The sequence below is a fragment of the Oncorhynchus nerka genome, linkage group LG15 (genome assembly GCF_034236695.1).
Source record: "Oncorhynchus nerka isolate Pitt River linkage group LG15, Oner_Uvic_2.0, whole genome shotgun sequence".
NCBI lineage: Eukaryota > Metazoa > Chordata > Actinopteri > Salmoniformes > Salmonidae > Oncorhynchus > Oncorhynchus nerka.
In genome coordinates this window covers 21,577,467-21,594,966 of record NC_088410.1, presented here as the reverse complement: position 1 = coordinate 21,594,966, position 17,500 = coordinate 21,577,467, and the positions used below count along the sequence as shown (strand labels likewise).

At 44.5% G+C, this 17,500-nt stretch overlaps 1 protein-coding gene across 1 annotated transcript in view; it reads right to left on the bottom strand.

Moving 5' to 3' along the window:
* LOC135559803 (voltage-dependent T-type calcium channel subunit alpha-1I-like) overlaps positions 1-6,424 on the bottom strand; it is a 171,064-nt gene extending 164,640 nt beyond the window's left edge. The window contains exon 1 of the mRNA XM_065000682.1: positions 6,099-6,424. Coding sequence (XP_064856754.1) covers positions 6,099-6,424 — 326 coding nt within the window. The remainder of the gene's footprint in view (positions 1-6,098) is intronic.
* Between the last annotated feature and the right edge of the window lie 11,076 nt (positions 6,425-17,500).

Below are 17,500 nucleotides of genomic sequence, written 5' to 3'. Positions count from 1 at the left end.
AGAGAGAGGTACACAGAGAGAGAGAGGCAGAGGTACACAGTGAGAGAGAGAGGTATAGAGAGAGAGAGAGAGAGAGGTACAGAGAGAGATAGAGGTACAGAGAGAGAGAGGTACAGAGAGAGAGGTACAGAGATAGAGAGGTACACAGAGAGAGAGAGGTACACAGAGAGAGAGAGAGAGAGGTACAGAGAGAGAGAGAGAGAGAGAGAGAGAGGTACATAGAGAGCGAGAGAGGTACACAGAGAGAGAGAGAGAGAGAGGTCCACACAGAGAGAGAGAGAGAGGTACACAGAGAGAGAGAGAGAGAGAGAGAGAGAGAGGTACACAGAGAGAGAGAGAGAGGTACAAACAGAGAGAGAGAGGTACACAGAGAGAGAGAGAAAGAGAGAGGTACAGAGAGAGAGAGAAAGAGAGAGAGGTACACAGAGAGAGAGAGAGAGAGGTACACAGAGAGGTACACACAGAAAGAGAGAGAGGTACAGAGAGAGAGAGAGGTACACAGAGAGAGAGAGAGAGAGAAAGAGAGAGAGAGGTACACAGAGAGGTACACACAGAGAGAGAGAGGTACACAGAGAGACAGAGAGACAGAGGAGGGGGAAGCTTGCCTTCTTAACTTGGTTCATATCTTGTTAGTTTATCTTTCTTGGGTTCTTTTGTTAATTACATGCCTCTCTTTATATCTTCTTCCTGTCCCATCCTTTCTCCTCCACATACCCACTAGTGTACTAAATAGTACGCTGAAAAACAGTGTTATAGTATGTGACTTTTCTAAAATACTACTCCGAATGCGTCTCTGTCCCCTGCAGTATCTCTCCCTCTCACTATGTCTCTGTCCCCTGCAGTATCTCTCCCTCTCACTATGTCTCTGTCCCCTGCAGTATCTCTCCCTCTCACTATGTCTCTGTCCCCTGCAGTATCTCTCCCTCTCTCACTATGTCTCTGTCCCCTGCAGTATCTCTCTCTCTCACTATGTCTCTGTCCCCTGCAGTATCTCTCCCTCTCACTATGTCTCTCTCACTATGTCTCTGTCCCCTGCAGTATCTCTCCCTCTCTCACTATGTCTCTGTCCCCTGCAGTATCTCTCCCTCTCACTATGTCTCTGTCCCCTGCAGTATCTCTCCTCTCTCACTATGTCTCTGTCCCCTGCAGTATCTCTCCCTCTCACTATGTCTCTGTCCCCTGCAGTATCTCTCCCTCCTCTCAGTATGTCTCTGTACCCCTGTCCCCTGCAGTATCTCTCCCTCTCTCACTATGTCTCTGTCCCCTGCAGTATCTCTCCCTCTCTCACTATGTCTCTGTCCCCTGCAGTATCTCTCCCTCTCTCACTATGTCTCTGTCCCCTGCAGTATCTCTCCCTCTCTCACTGTCTCTGTCCCCTGCAGTATCTCTCTCTCTCACTATGTCTCTGTCCCCTGCAGTATCTCTCCCTCTCACTATGTCTCTGTCCCCTGCAGTATCTGTCCCTCTCACTATGTCTCTGTCCCCTGCAGTATCTCTCCCTCTCACTATGTCTCTGTCCCCTGCAGTATCTCTCCCTCTCTCACTATGTCTCTGTTCCCTGCAGTATATCTCCCTCTCTCACTATGTCTCTGTCCCCTGCAGTATCTCTCCCTCTCTCACTATGTCTCTGTCCCCTGCAGTATCTCCCTCTCTCACTATGTCTCTGACCCCTGCAGTATCTCTCCCTCTCTCACTATGTCTCTGTCCCCTGCAGTATCTGTCCCTCTCACTATGTCTCTGTCCCCTGCAGTATCTGTCCCTCTCACTATGTCTCTGTCCCCTGCAGTATCTCTCCCTCTCACTATGTCTCTGTCCCCTGCAGTATCTCTCCCTCTCACTATGTCTCTGTGGGAGAGGGGGAGAGGAGTAAGTTCAGCCAAAATGGTAAGTTGAGCCACTCATGTTCTAGGAAACCATACACATAATTCATAATTGAACGTACCCTGTCTCGTAGGTCAACCTACTCCATAACCAGGCTAAGTTGTGCCAACCTATGATTTGAATTCTGCTTATTTCCAGGGATACACCACATCCTGAAATACATGTTAGAAAGAATACTACATTTCACTTGATGGAATGATGCTGAATGTAAAACCTCAACTTACCCCACTCTCCCCTACACTATACTAAACTCTCCTTTCTTTCTCCATCCCTCACTCCCTCTGTCTGTCCCTTTAGGCCTACTAGAAATCCACCCAGTTGGATCAGTGCCCATTCAGTTCCTGTCACTAACTCCTGGAGTGCATCCCAAATGACACCCTATTCCCTTTATAGTGCTCTGGTCAAAAGTAGTGCACTATGTAGGGAATAGGGTGCCCTTATCCACATTCATATACTGCATGTGTGTGTGTGTGTGTGTGTGTGTGTGTGTGTGTGTGTGTGTGTGTGTGTGTGTGTGTGTGTGTGTGTGTGTGTGTGTGTGTTGGACTAGACCTGTTCTGTATGAGGGAACAAGCAGAGGTATCAACAGCTCTGGGCTTGTGAACAGATAACACAGAGAGAGAAAATGCAGGTCTCTTCCTTGTTTTGCTCTGTGTGGGACTCAGCAGTGCTGGGTTTATCAGGAAAGTGACACACACCTACATCAGCACAAACACACAAACAAACATATTCCCACCCAAGCACAAACTCAAACACATGCTCTCTCCCAGACATTGGACAAGATAACACATTATGTTCACACTAACTGCAGTCTTCACATTCAACACTCCACATTATGTTCACACTAACTGCAGCCTTCACATTCAACACTCTGCATTATGTTCACACTAACTGCAGCCTTCACATTCAACCTCCACATTATGTTCACACTAACTGCAGCCTTCACATTCAACACTCTACATTATGTTCACACTAACTGCAGCCTTCAAATTCAACACTCTACATTATGTTCACACTAACTGCAGCCTTCACATTCAACACTCCACAATGTTCACACTAACTGCAGCCTGCACATTCAACACTCCACATTGTTCACACTAACTGCAGCCTTCACATTCAACACTCCACAATGTTCACACTAACTGCAGCCTGCACATTCAACACTCCACATTATGTTCACACTAACTGCAGCCTTCACATTCAACACTCCACAATGTTCACACTAACTGCAGCCTTCACATTCAACACTCTGCATTATGTTCACACTAACTGCAACCTTCACATTCAACACTCCACAATGTTCACACTAACTGCAGCCTTCACATTCAACACTCTGCATTATGTTCACACTAACTGCAACCTTCACATTCAACACTCCACAATGTTCACACTAACTGCAGCCTTCACATTCAACACTCCACATTATGTTCACACTAACTGCAACCTTCACATTCAACACTCCACAATGTTCACACTAACTGCAGCCTGCACATTCAACACTCCACATTATGTTCACACTAACTGCAACCTTCACATTCAACACTCCATAATGTTCACACTAACTGCAGCCTTCAAATTCAACACTCTACATTATGTTCACACTAACTGCAGCCTTCACATTCAACACTCCACAATGTTCACACTAACTGCAGCCTTCACATTCAACACTCTACATTATGTTCACACTAACTGCAGCCTTCACATTCAACACTCTACATTATGTTCACACTAACTGCAGCCTTCACATTCAACACTCTACATTATGTTCACACTAACTGCAGCCTTCACATTCAACACTCTACATTATGTTCACACTAACTGCAACCTTCACATTCAACATTCTACATAATGTTCACACTAACTGCAACCTTCACATTCAACACTCTACATTCTGTTCACACTAACTGCAGTCTTCACATTCAACACTATACATAATGTTCACACTAACTGCAGCCCTCACATTCAACACTCCACATAATGTTCACACTAACTGCAGGCTTCACATTCCACACTCTACATTATGTTCACACTAACTGCAGCCTTCACATTCAACACTCTACATTATGTTCACACTAACTGCAGCCTTCACATTCAACACTCTACATTATGTTCACACTAACTGCAACCTTCACATTCACCATTCTACATAATGTTCACACTAACTGCAACCTTCACATTCAACACTCTACATTCTGTTCACACTAACTGCAGTCTTCACATTCAACACTATACATAATGTTCACACTAACTGCAGCCTTCACATTCAACACTCTACATTATGTTCACACTGCACAATAACTGGAAAGAGAACATACAGTGCATTCAGGAAGTATTCAGACCCCTTGACTTTTTCAACATTTTGTTACGTAACAGCTGTATTCTGAAATAGATTCAATCGTTTTTTCCTCCTTATCAATGTACAGACAATCTAATGACAAACCCCCAACATTTTTTTTGGAAAACAAAGTATTCAGACCCTCAGGACTTTGTTGAAGCACCTTTGGCAGCGATTACAGCCTTGAGTCTTCTTGGGTATGACGCTACATGTTTGGCACACCTGTATTTGGGGAGTTTGTCCCATTCTTCTCTGCAGATCCTCTCAAGCTCTGTCAGGTTGGATGGGCAGAGTCACTGTACAGCTATTTTCAGGTCTCTCCCGAGATGTTCGATCGGGTTCAAGTCCGGTCTCTGGCTGGGCCACTCAAGGACATTCAGAGACTTGTCCCGACGCCACCCCTGTGTTGTCTTGGCTTTGTGCTTAGGGTCGTTGTCCTGTTGAAAGGTGAACCTTCACCCCCAGTCTGAGGTCATGAGCACTCTAGAGCAGGTTTTCAACAAGGATCTCTCTGTACTTTGCTCAGTTGATCTTTGCCTCAATCCTGTCTGGTCTCCCAGTCCCTGCCGCTGAAAAAACATCCCCACAACATGCTGCTGCCACCACCATGCTTCACCGTAGGGATGGTGCCAGGTTTCCTCCAGATGTGAAGCTTGGCATTCAGGCCAGAGAGTTCAATCTTGGTTTCATCAGACCAGAGTATCTTGTTTCTGATGGTCTGAGTTTTTTAGGTGCCTTTTAGCAAACTCCAAGCGGGCTGTCATGTGCCTTTTACTGAGGAGTGGCTTCCGACTGGCTACTCTACCATAAAGGCCTGATTGGTGGAGTGCTGCAGAGATGGAACTCTGGAGCCCTGTCAGAGTCATTTATTTCTGTTTTTAATTTTTGATAAGTTTGCAAAAATGTCGAAAAACCTGTTTTGGCTTTGTCATTATGGGGTAGTGTGTGCAGATTGATGAGGGAAAATGTAAATGAATCAATTTTAGACTAAGGCTATACGATGACAAAACTTGGAAAAGGGGAAGGGGTCTGAATACATTCCAAATGCACTGTATATACTGTATACAGACACATAGGAATGCACTGTATATACTGTATACAGACACATAGGAACGCACTGTAATTCACTATAATTCACTGTAATTCACTGTAATAGCAGTCCTTTGTGAAAGTGACCCTGGATAAACACAAACAGACAGATACACAGACACAGAGTCACCCTGGATAAATGCACAAGATTACACAGCTGACTGCTTAGATTCTGTCACCGATCCAGCCCAATTCATCCTAGGTAATCTAGCACCCCTGTCGTCCCTCACACACACTCTCAGCGTGTGTGTGTGTATGTGTGTGTGTGTTTCCCTATCTCAGCATATCTGCCTGCTATGGAGTACAACTGTATGCATGGGCCAGTTTTATGTTACTCTGGACCTCCTGATACTGTTACACAGACACACTGATACTGTTCTCACCTGCTGGTGACAGATGAGAGGTGAGAGTTCATAGGTCATAGTGTTAAAGGATATGGGCTGGACACGGCACGTACACACCAGCTCCACACACTTATACCGTACTTACACACAGTAGATCCAAAGCAAGTTGAAGGGTAAGGGGTCAGAGGTCATAGCGTTAAAGGATATGGGCTGGACACGGCACGTACACACCAGCTCCACACACTTATACCGTACTTACACACAGTAGATCCAAAGCAAGTTGAAGGGTAAGGGGTTAGAGGTCAGAGGTCATAGCGTTAAAGGATATGGGCTGGACACGGCACGTACACACCAGCTCCACACACTTATACCGTACTTACACACAGTAGATCCAAAGCAAGTTGAAGGGTAAGGGGTTAGAGGTCAGAGGTCATAGCGTTAAAGGATATGGGCTGGACACGGCACGTATACACCAGCTCCTGGGGAACGTGGTCTGCTTGAGACAGAAGAAGATGACAGGAGCCAGCTCAGGATACGGAACTATTAGGGTGCTGATGTCACTGCTCGCATCATCATTATTGTCACCGTTGCACTCCTCCTCTTCTTCCATCACTTGTTCTTCTAGGATCGATCCCTCCATCCTCCGCTCCATCCGCTGCTCTTCCTCCTCCTCCTCTTCCTCGAGGGAGGAGCCACGGCGGGGGAGGGGCATCTCGTCGTCCCTGGAGATGGAGACAGCCACCTCTGCACCGGGACCCTCCTCCTTGGTCGTCATGGCAGCAGAGCGGTCTGAGGTAGAGGGGAGAGAGAGAGAGAGAGGAAGGGGAGACAGAGGTGAAAGAGGAGAGGTGAAGAAGTGGTGAGAGAACAGGATCAACATGTCCTTTATGAGTTACTAATGTACAGCACAAACTCTGAGTTTATGTCCCAGATATACCTCAAGGGGTTCAATATTACTACTGTACAGTGCTGACAAATGAATGATGCTGAACAGACTGTGTAGCGAGATGATGAGGGCCAGACATTAGTAATAGACATAGACACAATGATTCACAGTGTGTCTTCTAACACACACACACACGTCAGAATATATAGATCAGGGTTACTCAACTCTTACCCTATGAGGTCTGGAGTCTGCTGGTTTCTGTTCTACCTGATAATTAATTGTACACCCCTGGTGTCCCTGACTAGAGGGGAACAATGGAAAAACGCAGTGGAACTGGTCTCAAGGTCCAGGGTTGAGTTTGAGTGATATAGAGCATGATGACATGTGATTGTACATAGATCACAAATCACCTGACACATAAAGGACATGTAGTCAGTCACATGACAGCTGAGGGACAGTCAGGGTTGTGTGTGTGTGTGGCTGTGAAACACCATCCCAGGAGGTTTGTTGAGATCTAAGGCAAATGTCCTGATAGGGACACAATAAGAATTGTTATTATTATTAGTATTAGCAGTATTATCGTAATTATTATTATTAGTAGTATTAGTAGTAGTATTGTAATTATTACTAATAGTAGTATTAGTGGTATTATTGTAATTATTATTATCCGTAGTATTAGTAGTATTATTGCAAGCATTGGTAGTTGTAGTATTAGTGGTATTATTGTAATTATTATTAGTAGTAGTATTAGTAGTATTATTGCAATTATTATTAGTAGTAGTATTGGTAGTATTATTGTAATTATTATTATTAGTAGTATTGGTAGTATTATTGTAATTATTATTATTAGTAGTGGTATTAGCAGCATTATTGTAATTATTATTAGTAGTAGTATAAGTAGTGTTATTGTAATTATTATTAGTAGCATTAGTAGATTTATTGTACTTATTATTATTAGTATAATTATTGCAATTATTATTAGTAGTAGTAGTATTAGTAGTATTATTGTGATTATTATTATTTGTGGTATTAGTAGTATTATTGTAATTATTATTATTATTATTAGTAGTATTATTGTAATTATTATTATTATCAGTAGTAGTAGTATTGTAATTATTATTATTAGAAGTAGTATTATTGGCCTCCGGGTGGCGCAGTGGTTAAGGGCGCTGTACTGCAGCGCCAGCTGTGCCATCAGAGTCCCTAGGTTCGCGCCCAGGCTCTGTCGTAACCGGCCGCGACCGGGAGGTCCGTGGGGCGACGCACAATTGGCCTAGCGTCGCCCGGGTTAGGGAGGGCTTGGCCGGTAGGGGTGTCCTTGTCTCATCGTGCACCAGCGACTCCTGTGGCGGGCTGGGCGCAGTGTGCACTAGCCAAGGTGGCCAGGTGCACGGTGTTTCCTCCGGCGCATTGGTGCGGCTGGCTTCCGGGTTGGATGCGCTGTGTTAAGAAGCAGTGCGGCTTGATTGGGTTGTGTATCGGAGGACGCATGACTTTCAACCTTCGTCTCTCCCGAGCCCGTACGGGAGTTGTAGCGATGAAACAAGATAGTAGCTACTACAACAATTGGAAAAAAGGGGTGAAAAAAAGAAAAAAAAAGAAGTAGTATTATTGTAATTATTATTAGTAGTATTATTGTAATTATTGTTAGTATTATTATTGTATTTATTATGATTATACACTGAGTGTACAAAACATTAGGAACATACTCTTTCCAGGTGAAAGCTATGATCCCTTATTGATGTCACCTGTTAAATCCACATCAACCAATGTAGATGAAGGGGAGGAGACTGGTTAAATAAGGATTTTAAGCCTTGAGACACTTGAAACATTGATTGTATATGTGTGCCATTCAGAGGGTGAATGGGCAAGACACACATTGAACTGTCTTTGAACAGGGTATGGTAGTAGGTGCCAGGTGCCCTGGTTTGTGTCATGAACTGCAATGCTGCTGGGTTTTTCACTCTCAACAGTTTCCCGTGTGTATCAAGAATGGTCCACCACCCAAAGGACATCCAGCCAACTTGACACAACTGTGGGAAGCATTGGAGTCAACAAGGGCCAGCATCCCTGTGGAACGCTTTCAACACCATGTAGAGTCCATGCCCCAACAAATTGAGGCTGTTCTGAGGGTTAAAGGGGGTGCGACTCAATATTAGGAAGGTGTTCTTAATGTTTCGTTCACTCAGTGTATAACATTTATAGGCTATTCAAATCAAATTCAATGTTATTTGTCACATGCACCCAATATAACTGGTTTAGAGTGAAATGAGTGCTTAAGAGCCCTTCACAACTATGTAGAGTTTAAAATAAAATAAAATAATATAATTAAATCCACAATGATGGAGCTCTATACAGGGAGTACCAGTACCAGATCAATGATGGATCTCTATACAGAGAGTACCAGATCACTAATGGAGATCTATACAGGGAATACCAGTACCAGATCACTGATGGAGCTCTATACAGGGAGTACCAGTACCAGATCAATGATGGAGCTCTATACAGGGAGTACCAGTACCAGATCAATGATGGAGCTCTATAAAGGGAGTACCAGTAGCAGATCAATGATGGAGCTCTATAAAGGGAGTAGCAGTACCAGATCAATGATGGAGCTCTATAAAGGGAGTAGCAGTATTAGATCAATGATGGAGCTCTATACAGGGAGTATCAGTACCAGATCACTGATGGATCTCTATACAGGGAGTATCAGAACCAGATCACTGATGGAGCTCTATACTGGCAGTAGCAGTACCATATCACTGATGGAGCTCTATATAGGGAGTATCAGTACCAGATCACTGATGGGGCTCTCTACAGGGAGTATCAGTACCAGATCACTGATGGAGCTCTATACAGGGAGTACCAGTACCACATCAATGATGGAGCTCTATACAGGGAGTACCAGTACCAGATCAATGATGGAGCTCTATACAGGGAGTACCAGATCACTGATGGAGCTCTATACAGGGAGTACCAGATCAATGATGGAGCTCTATACAGGGAGTCCCAGATCACTGATGGAGTTCTCTACAGGGCTCTATACAGGGAGTACCAGTACCAGATCAATGATGGAGCTCTATACAGGGAGTACCAGTACCAGGTCAATGATGGAGCTCTATAAAGGGAGTACCAGATCAATGATGGAGATCTATACAGGGAGTACCAGTACCACATCAATGATGGAGCTCTATACAGGGAGTACCAGATCAATGATGGAGCTCTATACAGGGAGTACTAGTACCACATCAATGATGGAGCTCTATACAGGGAGTACCAGATCAATGATGGAGCTCTATACAGGGAGTATCAGTACCAGATCACTGATGGAGCTCTATACAGGGAGTACCAGTACCACATCAATGATGGAGCTCTATACAGGGAGTACCAGTACCAGATCAATGATGGAGCTCTATACAGGGAGTACCAGTACCAGATCAATGATGGAGCTCTATAAAGGGAGTACCAGATCAATGATGGAGCTCTATACAGGGAGTACCAGATCAATGATGGAGCTCTATAAAGGGAGTACCAGATCAATGATGGAGCTCTATACAGGGAGTATCAGTACCAGATCAATGATGGAGCTCTATACAGGGAGTACCAGTACCAGATCAATGATGGAGCTCTACACAGGCAGTATCAGTACCAGATCAATGATGGAGCTCTATACAGGGAGTACCAGTACCAGATCAATGATGGAGCTCTATAAAGGGAGTACCAGTACCAGATCAATGATGGAGCTCTATAAAGGGAGTAGCAGTATTAGATCAATGATGGAGCTCTATACAGTATCAGTACCAGATCAATGATGGAGCTCTATACAGTACCAGATCATGATGATGGATCTCTGATGGAGCTCACAGGAGTATCAGAACCAGATCACTGATGGAGCTCTACAGGAGTATCAGTACCAGATCAATGATGGAGCAGTAGTACCAGATCAGATGGAGCCATATCACTGATGGAGCTCTATACAGGGAGTATCAGTACCAGATCAATGATGGAGCTCTATACTCTACAGGAGTATCAGTACCAGATCAATGATGGAGCTCTATACAGGGAGTATCAGTACCAGATCAATGATGGAGTACCAGATCAATGATGGAGCTCTATACAGGGAGTATCAGTACCAGATCATCTGATGGAGCTCTCTATACAGGGAGTATCAGTACCAGATCAATGATGGAGCTCTATACAGGCAGTATCAAGATGGAGCTCTATATACCAGATCAGTATCAATGATGGAGCTCTATAAAGGAGTACCAGATCAATGATGGAGCTCTATAAAGGGAGTATCAGTACCAGATCAATGATGGAGCTCTATAAAGGGAGTACCAGTACCAGATCAATGATGGAGCTCTATACAGGGAGTATCAGTACCAGATCACTGATGGATCTCTATACAGGGAGAGTACCAGATCAGAACCAGATCACTGATGGAGCTCTATACTATCAGAACCAGATCATGATGGAGCTCAGTACCATATCACTGATGGAGCTCTATATAGGGAGTATCAGTACCAGATCACTGATGGGGCTCTCTACAGGGAGTATCAGTACCAGATCACTGATGGAGCTCTATACAGGGAGTGCCAGTACCACATCAATGATGGAGCTCTATACAGGGAGTACCAGTACCAGATCAATGATGGAGCTCTATACAGGGAGTACCAGATCACTGATGGAGCTCTATACAGGGAGTACCAGATCAATGATGGAGCTCTATACAGGGAGTCCCAGATCACTGATGGAGTTCTCTACAGGGAGTACCAGTACCAGATCAATGATGGAGCTCTATACAGGGAGTACCAGTACCAGGTCAATGATGGAGCTCTATAAAGGGAGTACCAGATCAATGATGGAGATCTATACAGGGAGTACCAGTACCACATCAATGATGGAGCTCTATACAGGGAGTACCAGATCAATGATGGAGCTCTATACAGGGAGTACTAGTACCACATCAATGATGGAGCTCTATACAGGGAGTACCAGATCAATGATGGAGCTCTATACAGGGAGTATCAGTACCAGATCACTGATGGAGCTCTATACAGGGAGTACCAGTACCACATCAATGATGGAGCTCTATACAGGGAGTACCAGTACCAGATCAATGATGGAGCTCTATACAGGGAGTACCAGTACCAGATCAATGATGGAGCTCTATAAAGGGAGTACCAGATCAATGATGGAGCTCTATACAGGGAGTACCAGATCAATGATGGAGCTCTATAAAGGGAGTACCAGATCAATGATGGAGCTCTATACAGGGAGTATCAGTACCAGATCAATGTGGAGCTCTATACAGGGAGTATCAGTACCAGATCAATGATGTAGCTTTATACAGGGAATACCAGTACCAGATCAATGATGGAGCTCTATACAGGGAGTATCAGTACCAGATCAATGTGGAGCTCTATACAGGGAGTATCAGTACCAGATCAATGATGGAGCTCTATACAGGGAGTATCAGTACCCAGATCAATGATCAATGGAGCTCTATACAGGGAGTATCAGTACCAGATCAATGATGGAGCTCTATACAGGGAGTATCAGTACCAGATCAATGATGGAGCTCTATACTGCATCAGCAGATATGATGGACCATACCAGATCACTGATGGAGCTCTATATCAGTACCAGATCAATGATGGAGCTCTATCAGTACCAGATCACTGATGGAGCTCTATACAGGGAGTATCAGTACCAGATCAATGATGGAGCTCTATAGCTCTATACAGGAGTATCAGTACCAGATCACTGATGGAGCTCTATACAGGAGTATCAGTACCAGATCAATGATGGAGCTCAGGGAGTATCAGTACCAGATCACTGATGGAGCTCTATACAGGGTACCAGTACCAGATCAATGATGGAGCTCTATACAGGAGTACCAGTACCACATCAATGATGGAGCTCCAGGGAGTACCAGATCAATGATGGAGCTCTATACATGGAGAGTATCAGTACCAGATCAATGATGGAGCTCTATACAGGAGTATCAGTACCAGATCAATGATGGAGCTCCAGATCAGATCAATGATGGAGCTCTATACAGGGAGTATCAGTACCAGATCAATGATGGAGCTCTATACAGGGAGTACCAGATCAATGATGGAGCTCTATACAGGAGTATCAGTACCAGATCAATGATGGAGCTCTATACAGGGAGTACCAGTACCAGATCAATGATGGAGCTCTACACAGGCAGTATCAGTACCAGATCAATGATGGAGCTCTATACAGGGGAGTACCAGTACCAGATCAATGATGGAGCTCTATACAGGGAGTACCAGTACCAGATCAATGATGGAGCTCTATACAGGGAGTACCAGTACCAGATCAATGATGGAGCTCTATACAGGAGTATCAGTATGATGGGGCTCTCTATCAGTACCAGATCATGATGGAGCTCTATACAGGGAGTACCAGATCACTGATGGAGCTCTATACAGGGGTACCAGTACCAGATCAATGATGGAGCTCCAGATCATCAATGATGGAGCTCTATATCTGATGGAGCTCTATACAGTACCAGATCACTGATGGAGCTCTATACAGGGAGTATCAGTACCAGATCAATGATGGAGCTCTACCATATCAGATGGAGTATACAGTACCAGATCAATGATGGAGCTCTATAACAGGGAGTACCAGTACCAGATCAATGATGGAGCTCTATACAGGGAGTACCAGATCAATGATGGAGCTCTAGTATCAATGATGGAGCTCTATACAGGAGTACCAGATCAATGATGGAGCTCTATACAGGGAGTACCAGTACCAGATCAATGATGGAGCTCTATACAGGCAGTACCAGATCAATGATGGAGCTCTATACCAGTATCAGTACCAGATCAATGATGGAGCTCTAGTACCAGATCAATGATGGAGCTCTATACAGGGAGTACCAGTACCAGATCAATGATGGAGCTCTGATAAAGGAGTACCAGTACCAGATCAATGATGGAGCTCTATAAGGGGAGTACCAGATCAATGATGGAGCTCTATACAGGGAGTACCAGATCAATGATGGAGCTCTATACAGGGAGTATCAGTACCAGAGTATCACTCAATGGAGCTCTCAGGGAGTATCAGTACCAGATCAATGATGGAGCTCTATACAGGGAGTACCAGTACCAGATCAATGATGGAGCTCTATACAGGGAGTATCAGTACCAGATCATGTGGAGCTCCAGTATCATCAGATCAATGATGGAGCTCTAAAGGAGTACCAGATCAATGATGGAGTTCTATACAGGGAGTATCAGTACCAGATCAATGATGGAGCTCTATACAGGAGTATCAGTACCAGATCAATGATGGAGCTCTACAGGGAGTATCAGTACCAGATCACTGATGGGAGTACCAGATCAGATGGAGCTCTATACAGGCAGTATCAGTACAGATCAATGATGGAGCTCTATACAGGGAGTACCAGTACCAGATCAATGATGGAGCTCTATACAGGGAGTACCAGATCAATGATGGAGCTCTATACAGGGAGTCACTGAGATCAGGGGATGATGGAGCTCTATACAGGGGGAGTCTCCAGATCATCAATGATGGAGCTCTATACAGGGAGTACCAGTACCAGATCAATGATGGAGCTCTATAAATGATGGAGTACCAGTACCATCAATGATGGAGCTCTATACAGGGAGTACCAGATCAATGATGGAGCTCTATACTATATCATGATGGAGCTCTACCAGTACCAGATCAATGATGGAGCTCTATACAGGGAGTACCAGATCAATGATGGAGCTCTATACAGGGAGTACCAGATCAATGATGGAGCTCTATACAGGGAGTACCAGATCAATGATGGAGCTCTATACAGGAGTATCAGTACCAGATCAATGATGGAGCTCTATACAGGGATACCAGTGATCAATGGAGCTCTATACAGGGAGTACCAGGATCAGATGGAGCTCTATACAGGAGTACCAGATCAATGATGGAGCTCTATACAGGGATGATACCAGTACCAGATCAATGATGGAGCTCTATACAGGGTATCAGTACCAGATCACTGATGGAGCTCTATACAGATCAAGTGATGGAGCTCTATACAGGAGTACCAGTACCAGATCAATGATGGAGCTCTATACAGGGAGTACCAGATCAATGATGGAGCTCTATAAAGGGGAGTACCAGATCAATGATGGAGCTCTATACAGGGAGTACCAGATCAATGATGGAGCTCTATAACAGGGAGTACCAGATCAATGATGGAGCTCTATACAGGGAGTATCAGTACCAGATCAATGATGGAGCTCTATACAGGGTAATACCAGTACCAGATCAATGATGGAGCTCTATACAGGAGTATCAGTACCAGATCAATGTGGAGCTCTATACAGGGAGTATCAGTACCAGATCAATGATGGAGCTCTATACAGGGAGTACCAGATCAATGATGGAGCTCTATACAGGGAGTATCAGTACCAGATCACTGATGGAGCTCTATACAGGGAGTATCAGAACCAGATCACTGATGGAGCTCTATACTGGCAGTATCAGTACCATATCACTGATGGAGCTCTATATAGGGAGCATCAGTACCAGATCACTGATGGAGCTCTATACTGGCAGATGGAGCTCTATAAAGGGAGTACCAGATCAATGGGGCTCTATACAGGGAGTATCAGTACCAGATCAATGATGGAGCTCTATACTGGCAGTATCAGTACCAGATCACAGGGAGTATCAGTACCAGATCAATGGGGCTCTATACAGGGAGTATCAGTACCAGATCAATGATGGAGCTCTATACAGGGAGTATCAGTACCAGATCAATGATGGAGCTCTATACAGGGAGTATCAGTACCAGATCACTGATGGAGCTCTATACAGGGAGTATCAGTACCAGATCACTGATGGAGCTCTATACAGGAGTATCAGTACCAGATCAATGATGGAGCTCTATACCAGCAGTATCAGTACCAGATCACTGATACAGGGGGGATCTGGAGCTCTACAGGGAGTATCAGTACCAGATCAGTACCAGATCTGATGGAGCTCTATACAGGAGTACCAGTACCAGATCAATGATGGAGCTCTATACAGGGAGCTCTATACCAGTACCAGATCAATGATGGAGCTCTATACAGGGAGTACCAGATCACTGATGGAGCTCTATACAGGGAGTACCAGATCAATGATGGAGCTCTATACAGGGAGTCCCAGATCACTGATGGAGTTCTATACAGGGAGTACCAGTACCAGATCAATGATGGAGCTCTATACAGGAGTACCAGATCAATGATGGAGCTCTATACAGGAGTACCAGTACCACATCAATGATGGAGTACCTCAATGATGGAGCTCTATAGGGGAGTACCAGTACCAGATCAATGATGGAGCTCTATACAGGGAGTAGATCATGATACCACAGGAGTCAGTACCAGATCAATGATGGAGCTCTATACAGGAGTACCAGTACCAGATCAATGATGGAGCTCTATACAGGAGTACCAGTACCAGATCAATGATGGAGCTCTATACAGGGAGTACCAGATCAATGATGGAGCTCTACAGGGATATCAGTACCAGATCAATGTGGAGCTCTATACAGGAGTACAGTACCAGATCAATGATGGAGCTCTATACAGGGAGTATCAGTACCAGATCAATGATGGAGCTCTATACAGGGAGTATGATGGACTATACAGATCAATGATGGAGCTCTATACAGGGAGTACCAGTACCAGATCAATGATGGAGCTCTATACTGGGAGTATCAGTACCAGATCAATGATGGAGCTCTATACAGGGAGTATCAGTACCAGATCAATGATGGAGCTCTATAACAGGGAGTACCAGATCAATGATGGAGCTCTATCAGTACCAGATCAATGATGGAGCTCTATACAGTACCAGATCAATGATGGAGTAGTACCAGTACCAGATCAATGATGGAGCTCTATACAGGAGTATCAGTATCAATGATGGACCAGATCATCAATGATGGAGCTCTATACAGGAGTACCAGATCAATGATGGAGCTCTATACAGATCATCAATGATGGAGCTCTATACAGTCCCAGATCACTGATGGAGTATCAGTACCAGATCACTGATGGAGTACCAGCTCTATACAGGGAGTATCAGTACCAGATCAATGATGGAGCTCTATACAGGGAGTACCAGTACCACCAGATCAATGATGGAGCTCTATACAGGAGTACCAGTACCAGATCAATGATGGAGCTCTATACAGGGAGTACCAGATCACAATGATGGAGCTCTATACAGGGAGTACCAGATCAATGATGGAGCTCTATACAGGAGTCCCAGATCACTGATGGAGTTCTATACAGGGGAGTACCAGTACCAGATCAATGATACCAGTACCAGATCAATGATGGAGCTCTATACAGGGAGTACCAGATCAATGATGGAGCTCTATACAGGGAGTACCAGATCACTGATGGAGCTCTATACAGGAGTACCATCAATGATGGAGCTCTATATCAATGATGGAGCTCTATACAGGGTACCAGATCAATGATGGAGCTCTATACAGGGAGTACCAGATCAATGATGGAGCTCTATACAGGGAGTACCAGTACCAGATCATGATGGAGCTCTATACAGGGAGTACCAGATCAATGATGGAGCTCTATACAGGGAGTACCAGTACCAGATCAATGATGGAGCTCTATACAGGGAGTATCAGTACCAGATCAATGATGGAGCTCTATCAGGGAGTATCAGTACCAGATCAATGATGGAGCTCAGTACCAGATCAATGATGGAGCTCTATACAGGGAGTACCAGTACCAGATCAATGATGGAGCTCTATAAGGGAGGTATCAGATCAATGATGGAGCTCTATACAGGAGTATCAGTACCAGATCAATGATGGAGCTCTATACAGGGAGTATCAGTACCAGATCAATGATGGAGCTCTATACAGGGAGTATCAGAACCAGATCACTGATGGAGCTCTAT